General features: G+C 39.9%; 1 protein-coding gene across 1 annotated transcript in view; it reads right to left on the bottom strand.

The window, feature by feature from the left end:
* Positions 1-16,989, bottom strand: part of USH2A (usherin) — a 354,043-nt gene that overhangs the window by 19,205 nt on the left and 317,849 nt on the right. Inside the window, exons 61-63 of the mRNA XM_065744176.1 lie at positions 6,318-6,545; positions 3,952-5,468; positions 2,699-3,020 (exon numbers count right to left, since the gene is read on the bottom strand). Coding sequence (XP_065600248.1) covers positions 2,699-3,020; positions 3,952-5,468; positions 6,318-6,545 — 2,067 coding nt within the window. The remainder of the gene's footprint in view (positions 1-2,698; positions 3,021-3,951; positions 5,469-6,317; positions 6,546-16,989) is intronic.

Below are 16,989 nucleotides of genomic sequence, written 5' to 3'. Positions count from 1 at the left end.
AACCAAAGGAATTCGCTTTCCTACCCATCATCAATTGATCATTATATTAGTTAGCTCAAGAAAATCTCCGTGCTGATCTATGAGTTTCTCCTCCCCAAAAATAGCTTTCAATAAGTTCATGCAACTGAGATTACCACACAGCTTCCAGCCCAGACGAAATTGAGATGTTTCTCTTCAGCTAAGCAGGATTTCTAAGTAATAATCAGGGCATGGATTTGCTACAACTCTTTTCTTCTTACCAATCTTCATCTGCACTTGCATTTGCATTCTTCACCGATCCTGAACAAAATAGTAAAGGACTGGTCTAGCAATAGTTTCATTATAAGGAAACTACAGCAAATGGAGAATTCACAGTATTGTGGACCTACAGAAGAGCCCTACACAGGGAGAAAGAAAACTTTAATATCTGTACACAGGGGGCCTTACTACAACATTTCACTCTAAACTGTGCTATTTCTTGAAAAAAAATAATAGCATTGGTCACAAGTAAAGTGACAACTGTAAAACATACCTTCATATAGAGCAGTAAGTTTTCAGGCTTGAAGTACTCATACTTTTTGCGTTGGAAAATGTTGCAGCATCTCTTATACTACTAAATAATGAAGTTCTCTGAACTCATAGATACTAATCATTTCCTCTGGCTCAAAGCTAATAGACGGACCGTTCACACTGGCTATCACCTTACAGACACGCTGCCAATCCAGAAACATCAAAAGGTAAAAGGTTTATGTCTGTCAAGTAGCGAAGATAGGTTTTGTGAATGCTGCATTAAGTTTTTCTAGTAGCATCCCAGTCTCTGCAATAATTTAATAACTATCCCTTCAGAATCCTTTCCTTATCCAAGTTAGAGATGCTAGACGTGATTTATGAAGAAAACTGCTGAGTTCTTCCCTCTAGGCCCTAGGACTCTGACATACAAGACGTAATGGACACAAGATGAAACTACACAGTTAGATGCAAAGGGAAATAAGAGATATGTAAGCAATCATTGGAACAGACAGGCTGTAAAATCTCCATCCTTGGAGAGTCAGGAGAACTTGGTCCAGAACGCAATTGGATGCAGTTCTGAGCAGCCTTCTCAGAACAGATCTGCTTCAAGCAGTAAGTTAGACTAGATGACCTCTGCGTGTCCCTTCTGTGCTACATGACTTTGTGAGTCTTTGACATGTACCAGCTCAATAGATTCTACTGCTAATGTGATGAAGATGCATTTTAGATTTAATTCTGTATGGCTTCTGGCTACCAAAAAGAAGTGAAGAACAGATACCAAAGAACCTGATCTGTGAAGACCACTGTCATCAAATCTGAGTCAAGTTGACACCAAAGTAAAGAGAGTCCATCAATATCAACAAGAGTGGCCAGAAGATCCCAGAGGAATAATTCACCAGGAGGTTTCAGGAACAAATGTGAAGTTTTGCACCATGGGAAGTAATGAACCATCGCAGCATTACAGGGTAGAAACTGACCAGCTATGGAACAGCTCAGCTGGAAAGAACCTGGGGGGATCTTAGTAGATAGGAAGTCAAACATGAGCCAGCAATGTACCCTGGCAGCAAAAATGGGCAACAGTACCTTAAGCTACTTAACAGGACCATAGCCAGACAATTAAAGGAAGTGATTACATGCTTTTACTTAGCGTTTGTCCTGTTCTGGCCCCAAGAAAGATTGATTAATTGGAGTGAGTACAGCAGAGGGCCACCAAGGTAATCAGGGAGTTGGAGAAGTTGGCAAGTGAGAACACCTTTCTCACCATGGGGACAGTCAAGCAGTGGTGCAGGCTGCCTGAGATGTTGTTCATTTTCCCTGAACATTTCCAAGATGCAAAAGAATAAAGCCCTAAATAACCTCATCTGACCTCTCAACTGTCAGCGCTTTGAGTGGAAAGCTAGACTGGATGAGAGCCATTCCAACATGAATTACTTTGTGATCCTATAAAGCAAATGAACATTTTGAAGAAAGACTGACACTATCCTGTGGGAGCTCAAGAGGTGGAACGCACTGTGTTTCATACTTACTGAAACAAATCCATATCTGAGCAAATTTTATTTATTTTAGGAAAACAGTTGTAAATCATTCTGAGAATTACCAAACTCATCTCCAAGACACTCCATATGGAGAATCATTGTGTATAGATTCAGGAGTGAGGTTTATTTGTATACTGTTGGCAGAATAATAAGAATGCTTTTTGAAAGGCATCTTTATATCCAAAAAACTAGCCTTAACCTGCTACAAAACTATGGCTTTAGGGACAACAGATTAAAGGCTGTTTCTGGTGATGTTTTAAATTCTACTAACTCATCTAAACGCTTGGAAGGAATGTCAGATGTTTAGAAATAGCAAATATCGCAGTTCAATGGGATAAAGTCAAGATATCTGTACAAAACTTGAGCTTAGTTTTCAGGGCACTGCTGTTAGCAATGACAGTATCTACTTCACAGTTTAATTCCAATAGTAAAAGGTAAGATACCCACATGCATGAGAAATAACAGTCATCAACAATAACCTCACAAAATCTGCTTGTTATCCTATCATTTTACCATTTAATTTGTTGAAAAAACAGCCCCAGTTCCTGTTGGTATAAGCTACTTTATGATCTCAAAGTAAAATTAATTCCAGACTAGAGGAGGAGGGAAGAAAAGAAAAACTTAATGAAATGCCTACTAAAATATCACACTACTGACATAACATTAGTTCCCACCTGATATTCATATTCTGTGTAAGGCAGCAACTGGTCATCTCTGAAGAATGTTGAAGAACCATTGTAAACAAGGACGAGGTCAAAATTTAAGAGGGTTTGTGTCATCCGCCTTCTGTAAAGTTCATAGTGTAAAATCTTCCCATTTGGCTGCTGTGGGCCAGTCCACAGGACAGAAGACACTGTCTGGAAGCCCCCGGCTGTGGTCTGTATCTCTATGAGAGGGGCGGGCTGTGCTGCTGGTGGTGCCTCTAGCGTCTGGACAGATGTCCACTCACTGGAGGCACAGCCCAGCTCTGTGCAAGCTTGGAGTTGTACCTCGTACCTTGGAAAACAAAGTAGAAACAAAGTGGTTAAAACATTTGAACCAAACACACATTGGAAGGGGGAGTTCTTAAATTGTTTGGTCTTTGGCACTTTTGAAAAAGTAAACAATTAAATCAACATATAGATTACATGTAGGACTTCATATAGCAGATGACAGAAGAACACTGTCATCCAGATTTTACATATTTTTGTTTTCAAAGCAGCGTTCATATCTCCATGATCAAAATTATTTTGATTTTGATTATATACATCAAAATGATGATTTATTGTAACAGATGATGTGGATATCATTTGAGAGCTGAATCATCACTAACTTCACTCTATTACTCTTCTCTCTTTGGATTTAGATTAGTTTTATGTAAATAGTAGGCAGACTTATCAACCATGTAACACACACAAATTATGCCTACACAAATATATAAGGAAAGATCACGTAAATAATCAAGAATTAGCAGGGAAGACATTACTTCAGTATCAAGTATGTTCTTTTTACAACTGAGTCCTATCTAAACACAAGTAGCTCTTTTTCAGTTCAAACGGGCAAGCACGGTCCTGGCGTGACTTTGCTGACGCTCAGCTGTGCTGCAAATGGGCTAGCTAACAAGTATTCTTTGTCAGCTAAAGCCCTACTTATCCTTAAATGTAGACATCTTGCAAAAGATATAGAAGAATGCAGGTTCTGGAGCCTGTAGCAGAGTACTGAACCACCCTGTGTATCAATTATAACCCAGGTCAACTCTGTGCACTTTATCAAGATGATATATAGCTGGTGTTACAATAAATTAAAATATCTTGGCTTGATCATGTGCCTTTTAAGAACTGAAACCCATGGGTCTGACCAGCTGTTCAAAGTAGAGAGTTAATCTGTTCTCCAGCCTACTGATTCAACTTACAGCATTCATTTAACAAGCACGGTCTTCCATACTTACCAACTGTAGGGCTGTAGTCCTGCCACTATGAACGAGCGTCTCACAAAAGAACTATGAGATGCATCAAAGTCAACAGTTTTCTTTCCCGTTTCAGCAGGCTTGTGGATCGAGATAGTATAGTTTTTAATGTCACCATTTACTCTGATAGGAGGATCCCAGGCAACCAAAATCTCTTTTGAGGACCATGCTTGCAACCTGGGAGGCAACATCCCAGAAGGAGCAGAGGGGTTGGTTTTTATCTGAGCTGATGGGCTGGTCACACTCCCTTGACTGTTATTTGCAGTGACAGTGTAGCTGTACTCCATGCCTGGTGTTAAGGTGAAATCAAGGTAGCGAGTTTCCTGACCTGAGTAAACAAGAATATCATCCCTCCTAAGCTCGTAGCTTGTGATTTTACCATTGGGGTTAGCTGGACTTTTCCACGTGATCTCAATTGACTCTGAGCCCATGACAAGCAGTCTGGGAGCTTCCATATTTAAAGGTGGAGCCTCCATGGTCCTTACCGACTGGACTGTGCTAGATGTGCAGCCCCCAGCAGTACAGGCAACCAATTCAAAATCATACTGTGTGTAAGGCTGCAGATTAGAAATCAACATTCCCAAATTTTTGCCAGGATAGTACTCCTCATTGTTTAATTTCAAAATGTACTTGGTGATATCTCCATTTTGCATTTGGGGAGGTGCCCAGGAAGCATTAACCTGAGTGGAACTGACAGCCTGCAGAGATGGTGGATCCACTAACGCGGGAGCTGCTTCCAGCGTCCGTACTACAGCTGGTTCACTGGTAGAGCAGCCTCCCATTGTGCAGGCAACTACTGCATAACTGTACATCGAATAGGGTAGTAAGTCCTCATCCGCATAGCTGAAGGTAGCAGCATCAAAGCTGAAAGGATAGAGAACATCATTTTTTAGCAGCCTGTATGATTGAAGAATACCATTGGGCTGTGCCGGCGCATCCCACGAGACGAGCACCTTACGGGGGTTAACTGATGCTAAGGATAACCTTGGGGCAGCAAGACCTTTTGGGGCAGTTTGACTGGTCATGGCTGCTGTCCAAGAGCTGTCAGCGTAGCCTGCTGCATTCCAGGTGCGTATTTTGTATTCATATCTTGTCCATGGCTGCAAACCTTTATCATTATATACAAACGTATTACTTTCAGTGTTATATTCTGTGAAAACAATTTTCTCATCTTCCATTGTTGCTCTGTACCCTGCAGCATTTTCTTTTGTGCACCTGTGAATAACTTCATAGCGAATTATTTTTCCATTTGGATTAATTGGCTCCAACCAGCTCAGCTCAATGTTGGTAGCATTCACTGCCTGGATTACGGGTGCCATCTGAGACACTGGAGGTGCTTCATCTGTTCGGATGGGCTGGGGTGGAGAACGAGTGCAGCCTGCTGCATTACAAGCTTCCAGTATTAGGGTGTAGAGCGTGTATGGCTCAAGGCGCCTGAAGAGGAACTGGCGAGATAAACCACTGTACTCCAGGTTGTCATCACTGAAAATGTTATAGGTCTGAGGAAAAAGAAAAAAGAAAGACTGAGAGGGAGAGAAGGACAGAAGTCAGGATAAAAGGACAGAAATCTATATATCAAAATGTTTGTAAGCAAGTTATAGATGAGGTGCCTTAATATTTGCAACAGAGAGATGACTATTAACCAACCATCCAGTAGCTGACTTCCTTGATAGCAACAATCACCACAAAAACAGATCACTGATACAAAAATAATGTTTTGATCCAATTTTCATGATTTTTTTTTTCATTTTGGTTGTAGCAATAAATCATCTAGTGACACTTTTCATTATGTTTGTTTGTTATCAAGCTTTATAGCAAGCCTCGTATAGATTAGCACAAAGCCTCTTGCAGACTAACTTTAGAGAAAACCATTTAAGAAAAAAAACCCAGAAAACTCTCCCACATCAACCCTGTCTCTCCTTGCAGGTAACTGATTTACAATCGCTTGAAACCACTGCGTTAACAGAAGGCACAAATTTCAGAACAACATTCTACTGAACCTAAAGTTTTAGAAGTGCATTTTGGCAATGTCTAAAGTAAGGGGCTAAAGCTATTTAAGACAATGAGCGTTCATGCATAGCTTTCTGTCCATTAAATTAACAGCCTGGTTCACTGTAAATGAACTTTTGCGGTTGGGGCTTGCACAGGAATGTTAATTCTCATTTGAGTATCACCACAAGCCATGAGTGCTCTCTTAGTGCCTTGTGCTTACACAGGACTTCTGTCTTATTTGAAAGTATAATGCATTCGACTGAGTCTTTTCCAGAAAAATAAATAAATAAATAGATAGATATTCGTTGTTTATCTTTTCTTTTTTTGATCAAGCAAAATCTCAACGCAGAGATTACCTTAATTATGCCATTGGGTTCAGAAGGCTCTGACCATTTCAGTAACAGAGCCCTGCCGTTTTCTTTCTTTTCCACAGTGAAGTTGCTCAGGCCACTGGGTGAAGCCTCCAATGTGCGCACAGATGTCCAGGGGCTTGAAACCTGTCCGGCACTGTTTACAGCTACGACATGAACATGATATGTTGTGAAAGGTTTCAATCCAAATAAATGAGCTTGATGCTTTCTTCCCTGAAGCAAGAATACAGATGTTTGAGTTAGTTAAAAAAGTAATCAGCATCTGTGGTTTATGTCACTTGGAAAATGAGGTCTCAGCTCTGGGTCTCTTCTGACCGCTTTTCAGAATACCCCAGCTGGTTACCAGGATTTTTATGTGGATTTCCATGGCTGAATCTCAGAAATAAACTGTTAGGATTTTAAAAATATCTGTCAATATGGTGGAGACTGTAACGCTGATTTCTGGGTAGCCTTGCACAGTCCAAACCATTTTCCTTTGTCTTATCACTATCTACCTGTGTAAAAAGATTACGGTGTTTCGAAGACGTACAACAGTCTCGTTTCCTCACCAAAACCAAAATGCTTAAAAAAGTGGAATGATAAAAAAGGGAGGGAGAGGTAGGCAGAATAAGCTGTTTTTGGTATTCCTGCTCTGTCAGGATGTCCCTTGAGGCCAAGCAGAGGCTGAGGCCGACTGGAAGCCGTGTAGCTGCGCAGGGTACGGGGCTGAGCCTTTCTGGAAGGGCTGGGGCACACCTGCTGCCATGCCAAGCAGAAGGGCCATGCAGGTGGATGTGGGCAGACACACAACAGCCACGGACAGGAGGGACCACTGCATCGGCTCTGCAGCTCACCCCATATGGCAGCAGACAGAGACCTGACCCTGCAGGAAGGCAGCACAGCACAGCACTGCTTCCAGCAGCTGTGGAAGGCAAGGTGCCTAACAAAGAAGGGGAGCAGCTTGTTTCACTGAGAGACTCTTCAGAAGTGTCTCATCAGGGGAGGAAAGGGGATCTGCTCATCGCCGATGTCTTAAATTCCATTCTTATCAGTGCTTTCGCATGAGTTCTACCAATACAAAGAATGGGAGTGCAGGGATTCAGCTTCCTTCACACAGCAAGAAGCTGCAGTCAATTTCCCTCCTTCACTAAGTTGTATTAAGTTGTTAAATGCTAACACTTTCAATTGTTTAATATTTAAACATTTGTTAGGAGAACAGACTCAGAAACAAATTTTAAAGAAATATTAATTTCTTTTTTTAAATATTAAAAGTTGGATCATCAATATTTAAGTAGTTATTTCCTCACAACAATGAGTTAGTCTTTTAGATAAATATAGCGCAGCGTTTGAGTGACCATTATGAATATTAAATCTGAAGATGCCACAAGTACAGATTATAAACATACTTTTCTGATAAATGATTCCTTTTTCTGTTAAACAGGGCAAACACTAGCAAGATTAATAATGCAAAAAAGTATAATTCTTTGTTAGGAATTCCCAGTCATCGCTGCCAAAAAAGCATAAGCTCAAATGCAAATAGCAATCACCCGAACAGATTATATATAAAAAAGCTCTGGCTGCTGTGGGACATTTAGAGATATCTTTTGTCATAAGAAATATGGAAAGCATGTGGGCTATAAAGCAAAAACATATGTATATTGTCAATAGCAGCACCTGTTCAATTACAGTTTATTTCAGTACGGAGAATTTCGTTCAGCCCCTAGATGGCAATACTATCAAACACTTTTTGTAACATGAGAGCTTAATGATTAACAACGCGCGTTCAGTCATCCAACATACTCAAGGCAGCCATTAAAAAAATAACAAAACTGATTTCATTATAGATTCTTTTAATAAACATTTATGGCTCAGATCTTTGAAAGTGGAAGCGTTCAAACTGCCATAGCCAAAAACCTATACGGCCGAATGCAGAATTATGAACTGCAGGTTAAAGAACAGAGCTCAAATTGAAGTTCATGCTTAGCATAAAAATCTGGCATCAGAAATTATGTTGGCACAAAACATGATTAAAATTAGCTTTACAATTGGATGTGGTCTGTATTAATAGTTTTTATGAGGACAGTTATCTATTAGGTTTTCAAAACAGAACTTTTAAAAGCCTAAAATTTACATCCCATGGTTTGGGGATGGAGGAGGAAGGAAGGGAGCACACCACATTAAATTACTACCCCTGAACCATTGCACAGGGGCCCTCAGAAGGTACAAACACACATCATTACAAACACTGTACAGAAAGTAATGGCTCTGCTTTCTTATCACTGCGTGATCAGTGCGGGCTTTTGTGACAAAGGTGCTACAAAACACTTGATTTTTTTTATTTTTTTAACAGAAAAATGGCATATTTTTCATCACCCTCCACGGTTTTTCCACTAAACCCCAAGATTTAATTATTTACAATCCTTACCACCTTTTGAAATGAAACAAGGCTGGAGGGATTTCCTTGCCTGCAATTTGCTGTGTTCTCAGGAGACCGCTAAACTATTCCTTCCAGGGATGACTTTTATCCCTGGCTCCTACAGATACTTCTTGAAGAGCAAACGGTTTACATGTATTCTTGTTTTGTTTGGTTTTGAAGTAAGCTCAGGGGATGTCCTCCAAGAAAATGAAGCCACGCTTTCTCCCCCTGCACTGTTGCGATTGCCATCTGTGAATTTACTAAGCTCAGAGGTTGATCCTAAAAAAAGGATGGATGGCAGTCTCAGTGATTTATATTAAGGATTATTTAATGTCCTAGCCTAGAAATACTGCCCTGCTGGAGTGGTTAAATATAAGTGCCAAACACACAGCTTACAAAGGATAGCACGGTAGCCTTTGGCTTCAGTGGACATCTGCACCATCTTAAACAGGTGCAGGACCACAATCCTTGCATGGAATGTTCTCCCAGCCTTTGTTTGCAAAGCCTTGAACTCATATATTCCATGTTTACACACTGCTAACAGGCCAGATTTCATTTACCATTAAAAGCATGCCAACAAAATAAAATTTTAATGCAAACATTAAGATATTCGTAGCTCATGACTGACTGTCCATGAAAGCTGATGGACTACAGTCCCACATCCTCCTTTCTCTGTCTTCTATTGCAAAGCAGACTTACTCATTCAGTCACTACATTTAGAGTAACCCAGCAAACAATGTGTGTGTGCACTCTTGCACTTCTCATGTAAGGTCTATCCTTTTAATGTAAACACTGCAGACCCAATCTGGAGGTAGCTGTGTTGGCATCCCATACTGCAGCCCGGAGCTACCTGCCAGCAGTCCCTTGCTTTGGGCAGCCCAGTCCCTTTGCCCTCACAGCACTGGCAGTGTCACCACCCTGAGATGCAGGATAGCACCTCTGCTTTTGTGGTGTAAAAGGCTTTACACGTGGCCAGTGGAAGCCTAAGCTGTCAGCAGCAACAAATGCACCCTGTTCGGCCAATTCCACAGCTCCAATTGTAAATTAGGATAAAAGTTATTTAAAACAAAACCTTGTTTTAACACATTTTCAAGGCATGAAACGAGAGCACGAATCATGAATAATGTATCCATCGAGATTTGCTTCAGATTGCCTTTTTTGTTTGTTTATTTCTTAATTCATGAGCACAGAAGTCACTTAAAGTCTGGAAACAAATGGGCACACTCTTTCATGCCTCTCAAAGCAGCAATGGCTGGGACACAAGGTGCTGGCCGTCCTCTGGTCACGGGCACGGCTGTGCAGCTGTTGGGGCCTGCTGGTTTTACATGCCTACCATGACTGCTGCCAACCACTTGAAGTGCCCCAAAGGTGACAACAAGATCAAGAGGTCTTCATATGTTGAAAATGATCAAAAATTAACATTGATCTGTAGCTGTCAATAATAGTCTGTGTGAGTGGACTTCCCGCACAGACGTTTAACGTGCATAAAACTACACAACCCAGACATCTTTTAACCTATCGATCTGATGAAGCAATACTTTCCAGTGTTGCCACACTGGGCTTTTCCTCCTTTTTCAAGGCAGTTGAAAATTCTGCCCAGTTGCCCAGGTCTCAGGGCGTGAGTTCAAAACAAGGTGGATACATCAGAACCCTGAACCTCTCGGGAGCTGCCCAACAGAGAGCTTCAGTATGCACACCTTCTTCAGGGGTCATAATCAACACTCATCCAGTCATGTTAAGGCAAGGCTCTGATTTCTTCTTTCTCCCTATCGCCCCTTTGTACAGTAGCCCCTATTCAGCAGGTATCTTTGATATCTGATGAAAAAGCTAGCTCAATTTTTTTTCAGTGAGACTCTAACTAAATATCAGAGAGGGCATCAGAGACAATCACACTGCTAATGGTACTGGTTATTTCATATCCTCCAGACATAAATGATCAGAAGGTAATTCTGTATGACATTCTCTTCTCTACAGAAGCAGAGACACTGAACTCATCCTGGTCAAGAGAGGCAGAAGCTATAATCTCCCAGCAATCAGAATATTAATTCAACCATTCTCCAATGCCAGTTTTCAAAATTCTCCATCAAGGAAGGCACTTCCTCCACAAGTGACAGGAAAGCTGGGAATATTTGGGGCTTTACAAAGATCCTCATTCTGCCCTTACCTTTGACATTATTCACTTTGCCAGTCCCATAACATTCCATTTTTTCTGCAAACACTGTGAGCACCCTCCACCTCAACAAAACTCAGATACTCATGTTTATTTCCCAGCATACTTCTTAGCCCCTGCCTTCCCTCTCAAAATTGCACTGAATTCATTTTCATATACAATCCCTAACTTATCTTTCGGGTTGCCTTTTTTCTCAAGCTTGTATTATGCACACGGTTTCTTTTTCATTTTTAAAATCTACTCTATTCCTGAAGCCTTATGCTCAAATTCACAAGGATATAACTTACAGATACACAGGTAATCTATGACTCCATTCCTTCCTCTAGCAGTGTGGACTGGAATATAAATTATTCCCACGATAGTACTGAAAAAACTCAAAGCAAATAGAAAGCAAAGTGTTACTCATTTTGCTAGAAATGATCCTGCCTAAAAGGAACCAGTTTTATCAGTTTTACCTGAAATTGATGTTGTACTATTTATTTTTTTCCCAATTTGTGTAAAAAATAATTTTGGAGTTTTCTTTAAAATATTTGGTAAATTTAACTTTCAAGATTTTACATTTTAAGAACTTCTTCGCATTTCATTTTTGGAAATTTAAAGTTGCCTTTCAACACATGATTTTTTTTCAATTGTTTTTACAACAATTAATATTACCTAGTATGTCTTCAACAGCAGTGACATGTATTACATGACTGTCTATTCCTTTGTGGTATAATTTTTATGGCACATAACCAAATTGGAATAAATAAGCAAATAACTCTGAATGGCATTTAAATATATGCATCTTTTGAATTTTCGCAATCAAAACTTTCCTTACCAAACATAATGTCAATATTAATTTTTGCCAAGTGCTTCCTTTTAAAGAAAAACTCATTTGCACACCCTGCTCCGCTCAACACATAACTGAGGCATTTCCTGTGTGACTACTCCTACAGGAGCTTATGGAATATGCTCTGTGAGCAACTTTTAGAAAAGGCAGTAATCTAAGGAGGTTTAAAGTGTTTTGCAAGCCGCAACAATTAGTACCTGATTTACAAGCATCATATTGCAATTCATTCTTCTCCTTTCTGGCAGAACATGTGAGGAACTGTGAACTGCACGCAGCTGAATCTGTCGAGTGGGGCTGGTGCTCATTTTCACAGCAGTCAGCTTTCCTTCCTGGCACACCTGAGCATCTGGGGACCTGCTGCAGCCTCAGCAGGAGCCTCGGTCCCCAGCTTTGATTGGAAGACAAAGCACCACAAAGAAAATGAGGAGGCATGGAGCAGCAGAACGGCACCACGCACGCAGAGCCAGCTGCATTCAGTCGCTATGCTGGCTTCTGGGAGCAGGTACACTTTTAAACAGCAATGCAGCACTTATAAAACTTTTTAAATTCCTTTTTGAGTGAAGTCAAAACTTCAGTATCCTGTTCTATGCCACTTCTGTAAGATTTTCTTTCTTAACATAAGGGCAGACACCGTATTTAAAATTCATCTATCATCACTGAGTGCCACGTATTTGCAGCTGTATTGTTTGTCTAATTTGTGGTAAGAACCACTGAAATCCAAAAAGAGATTTTTCTGCATGACTAAATAAATCAGATAAACCAAAATATCAATGACATGACATTCCACTATAGGCACCATCTAGAGGATGATGTCAACATGTTTTCCTAACATTAATATTTTATCTCTTACAACACTTGCAAGACTTACTGTATAATTAACCGTACTTTCTCACCTTTGCTTTTTCTCCCACATCTTTTTTTCCACTTTTAACCGTGTATTCTATTCCTCACCACAAGAAAAGGATGAAGATGGAAGGATAGAAAACTAGATAACAGGCAGGCCTGCTTTCTCCAAACTTAGGTTTTGGTCAATTCAAATCTACCTTCCTTACTTAATCTGAAAAAGACTTTTTTGTTTTAAATAGTCATTTTTGAGCTGGACTAACCCTTCAAAATAAGAGATGCAAAATATAGTAAAAAGAATTAATAATAATAATATGATTGAGGTTTGAGATATAGTACCTGAAGCCCACCAAAAAAAACAACTACATGTCCTCCCTTAGCAAAATACAAACATATTGTATGTTCTGGGGTTGAGCTGAGTGGGGCACAGATTGTGGAGAGCTGATGGGAGAGAGGGCAGGGCCCACATATCAGCAAAGATTTCAAGGTATATGCAGTCCAGAACTGTATTAAAGTATCACCATGTCCTCCAACAGTGAGTTCACTGAGATGCTGCAGATATGTTGAGTATACTTTGGTCACAAGGGAAAGGGAATGTCCTGTTGGGTTCAGCCTGGAGGAGGAATGTCTGAGAGAAGCTGAAGGGCCAGCACAGGCAAGTGCAAGTTCTGGCTGGGGTCTGCACCTCCACGGTTATAACTGATGTACTCACACATCCAGACTCCAGGAATATGCTTAAAGCAAGCACCGCAGGTAGTTTTCCACCACAGCAGAACAGTTTTCCACTGATTGCTGATGAGTAAGCCAGAGCCTAAAGGCTCAAACGTGTGAATGGTAGGGGGCATGTACTTTAATATGAAGCACTAGGGGGTTGATGTTATATTTTTCTTAATGTCATAAACCCTATTTTCCATTTGATATATTGGCTGATGGCCAGCCGGAGTGATGCTTTTGACAGAAAAAACACAACAGGAGCTGCCACATCAGTGCCACTGATGTCTTCTCAGCCTCACTCCCTTTATTCTAACAGTGTCAAGAATGATAGGTGTTGTGAAGAACATCTATAGTTTTAAGCCAGTGCAATGGAACCATGAATGCCTTTGTTGTTATCCGTAAAAAAGATAATTTATACACCTGAACTTTCCATGTCAAGGTATCTCATGGCAATCAGTTATAGAAAGACAATGTCCTTGTTATTATCAAATGTTCTGCCTATTGATTTTATCTGAAATTTTCACCATTAAAGCATTCATACTGACTACGTATATTTGTGCCACAAGCCTTCTTCCTCAGCTCTTCAGAAATTACATCATATATGATATGGTGAAGAAAAGTGGTTCTGGACTCCTTAAAACTTTTCTTATCTAATATCAAGCAACTGTAACATTTAAAAAAAGGTAGTTTTAATTATACTTTTGCTGTATAGGGTTTGTATAGGTGCACAAGCAATTCTTGTCTTTGTACAGCTCAACAGTCATAATGGAGAAAAAGAAATGAAAGTAGGGAAAAAAGAAAACACTTGTAACAGTTTGAGGAAAATCCTTAAGGGGATTTGTACAAGGACGATCTGAATTCTAGATTGCAGGTGATCTTCCACATCAGTTTCCTTGAAGATCTGAATGTCAGTTGTGCTCCATAAAATTAAGACTTTGCAGTTATATATGACTTTTCATCCTAAGACCTCACATCATGCTACAAGCATTAATTAATTAAATCTCAGAATATCCCCCCGTGTTACTCTGTGCACCTTCAGGAAACTATTATGATTGTTTTAGATCCCATTTTACACAGGTACAATAGACGTGCCATATTATTGTTAAGTGCAGGCTTATTTTATTCCCTTTTCCCAATAATTCCCAGTCCTTATCTCATTTACTCAACACTTGCAAAAAGAGCAGTTCTAACTGCTGCTAAGTAGAGGAAGATAACACAGCCTCAAGGCAATTCACAGCTTTCAATCCCTGCTTTCTGCCAACACAATGGAAAATAAAGGCAACGTTTTAAAGGAGTCTAAAAGGTTTATGCTTCCCATGGTTTAATTCCTTTTTTTCCTCTGTCCTGTATCAAACAGTCTTTGTTTTTCATTCAAACTCTGTCTATGTGTGTAGTCACTTCTGAGAGATATTAAAAGGTAAGCACAGTTTACTTAGTGCTATATTATAAAGGCCAACATTTAGTCTAATGTTACCATTTCACCCGTAAATTTGACAGTGTATTTTAAAAAGTGGTGGGCATAAAAGTACATAAGCCCCTAGCTCTTGAGAAGCTTTCCTTCAAGTCAGCACATGGTTATTTGATTCCTTCCTTTAATATTTTACACTTCCTACGTGAAAATATCTGCTCTGCAGACAGTTTGGGAAAAGGGAAGCCCAGCTATGCCAATCCAGACCAGAAAAATAGGAAGCACTCTGCACATCTTAGCACACCTAGCAGAAGGCCAGGAGCATGTGCCTTTCGCAGACAGGGATGCATGATTTCTCTTCTGTAGCCAGCTTAGCCCATCTTTTGAACACTAGCAGAGGATATCAATGAGATACATCAAAGAATCACAGAGTATCCAGAGTCGAAAGGGACCCACAAGGGTCATAAAGTCCAACTCCTGGCTTCACACAGGACCTCTCAGAATACAAACTATACATGTTCCACAGCTTCCCTTAAAATACAGACAAGGTTCAGCAGTGGTCTGACACCTTCCTTCCAACATCTACAGCGAGTTTTTTTAGGAGGGGATTGCTACAGGGCACCCCTGCCCCTGCTTAGTCTTTAGAGCTAGTAGAAAGCCTCAACAAGTAGCTTGAAAAGCCTGAGGTAACAGCAAGTGAAGCAAAGAATCCTGTTCTCCTGTTGAGACTACCATGGGCTGCGCTGCTGACAACACTAATGAGGTTCAATGCATATTCATTGCATATTATTGTGTCTCTAAGCAGCTATGCATTTCAAGATTCAGAATTAACTACACCTAGAGAAGTGTTGAAATGATGGCAGCAAGAAGGAAGCAGTAGTTTCATGATGTAACAGGAAGAGAGGCTGCTTGCAAGTTTAATGTCTTGAAACCAAGTGAACCCTGTGGACAGATTACGTTCCAGATGGATCTTAAGACTGTACTAACTTAGACCTCCTTAGGCACATAGACTGATGCTGAATTCAAATACCTACTGACAAAGCAGGCAGATAAATCTGCTACAGTGTAAACAGGAAAAGTAGCTAATTGGCACCACTGTTAAATATTAATACATGAATGAAACAGAATCCTCAGTAATGACTTTTCATGTGTTTATACATTAGCCTCTTCCAGTATGTCTTGGGCTCCTCAATGCCAGACTTTGGCCAAAAGAGAAGAAACTCTGAACTTTGCCTTGCATTAGTGAGATGAACTAGTCAGGGAAGAAATATGAAAGATGTAACTATACAAATGATTACTTGAAAACAACACAAACATAGCAGGTTTTGTTTAGATTCTTTGTTTCCTTGGAAAATTAAGTTATCTGTGGAATTTAAATCACAAAGTCAACAGTATATAGTTAAGCCTAGTACAAAACGGATTGTGCTGGCTTCAGAATTGAGAATGTCTTTACAGAACATTATTGAGTCCAGCATATTAACTTGTAAATTGACTAGATTCACCTTATTGTATATCAATCAGATGCACGTATATGTGTTATAAATGTGCAATCCAAAAAGAAATTACTAGAATTTAATCATTTGGGGCCAGATGTGTCATAGCTTCTACATTTAAACACAAAACTTGCATAGCTAGTGTGCATATCTCTGTGGCCTGTGCAAAAAGGGAAGCTCTTCCAAAGGGAAATACTATACTTACTTATCTAAAACCACTGCTACTGGGTGGGAAAAGGATGTTTTTCTCATTTGCTCTCACTGTCTCTTATCAATCCTCTCAGGCCATGACTTTCAAGTAATATTAAACACAGCACTTAAATAAGTCACTGTCTTAAGCTACAACTGTAGCATAAAGCTCATGAAGTATTGATAGATCCCAAGTCTAGCATTTCTAGCATAGACAAGCATAAGAGAATATCTACATTATCATCTGACTTGAACTCCTGAAGAAAAAACGAAAAATAATTTTATGATTCCATAATGACAAGAGTAATACTTCAAGTGTAAAAAGATGTCTTACAGATTTCTCATTAATTATTTTTAAAGCCTGTTGAAATAGAAGAGCTCTACAAAGTTTTAGTAAAAAATAAAGTTTTCTTCATAGCAAAAATACCACTGTAAGGAAGCCACTTTCCTCGCTCTTGCGTGATATTAAATGTGCATTCACAGTTCTCATTTTGTAGGACAATTGTAAACTTGGTAGCTTTGCGTAGCTACCAAAGTAGCATTTCCATATTACAGTGATTTGGCTCAGGCTATGAAGTCTTTACTAGGGATTGGAGAAAAGAATCAGTGCATTCAA

This window comes from Cyrtonyx montezumae, unplaced genomic scaffold (genome assembly GCF_038088225.1).
Source record: "Cyrtonyx montezumae isolate F1298 unplaced genomic scaffold, pur_monq_1.0 scaffold_0, whole genome shotgun sequence".
NCBI lineage: Eukaryota > Metazoa > Chordata > Aves > Galliformes > Odontophoridae > Cyrtonyx > Cyrtonyx montezumae.
Note: the sequence above shows the minus strand (reverse complement) of the source record. Positions and strands in the feature narration are given on the sequence as shown.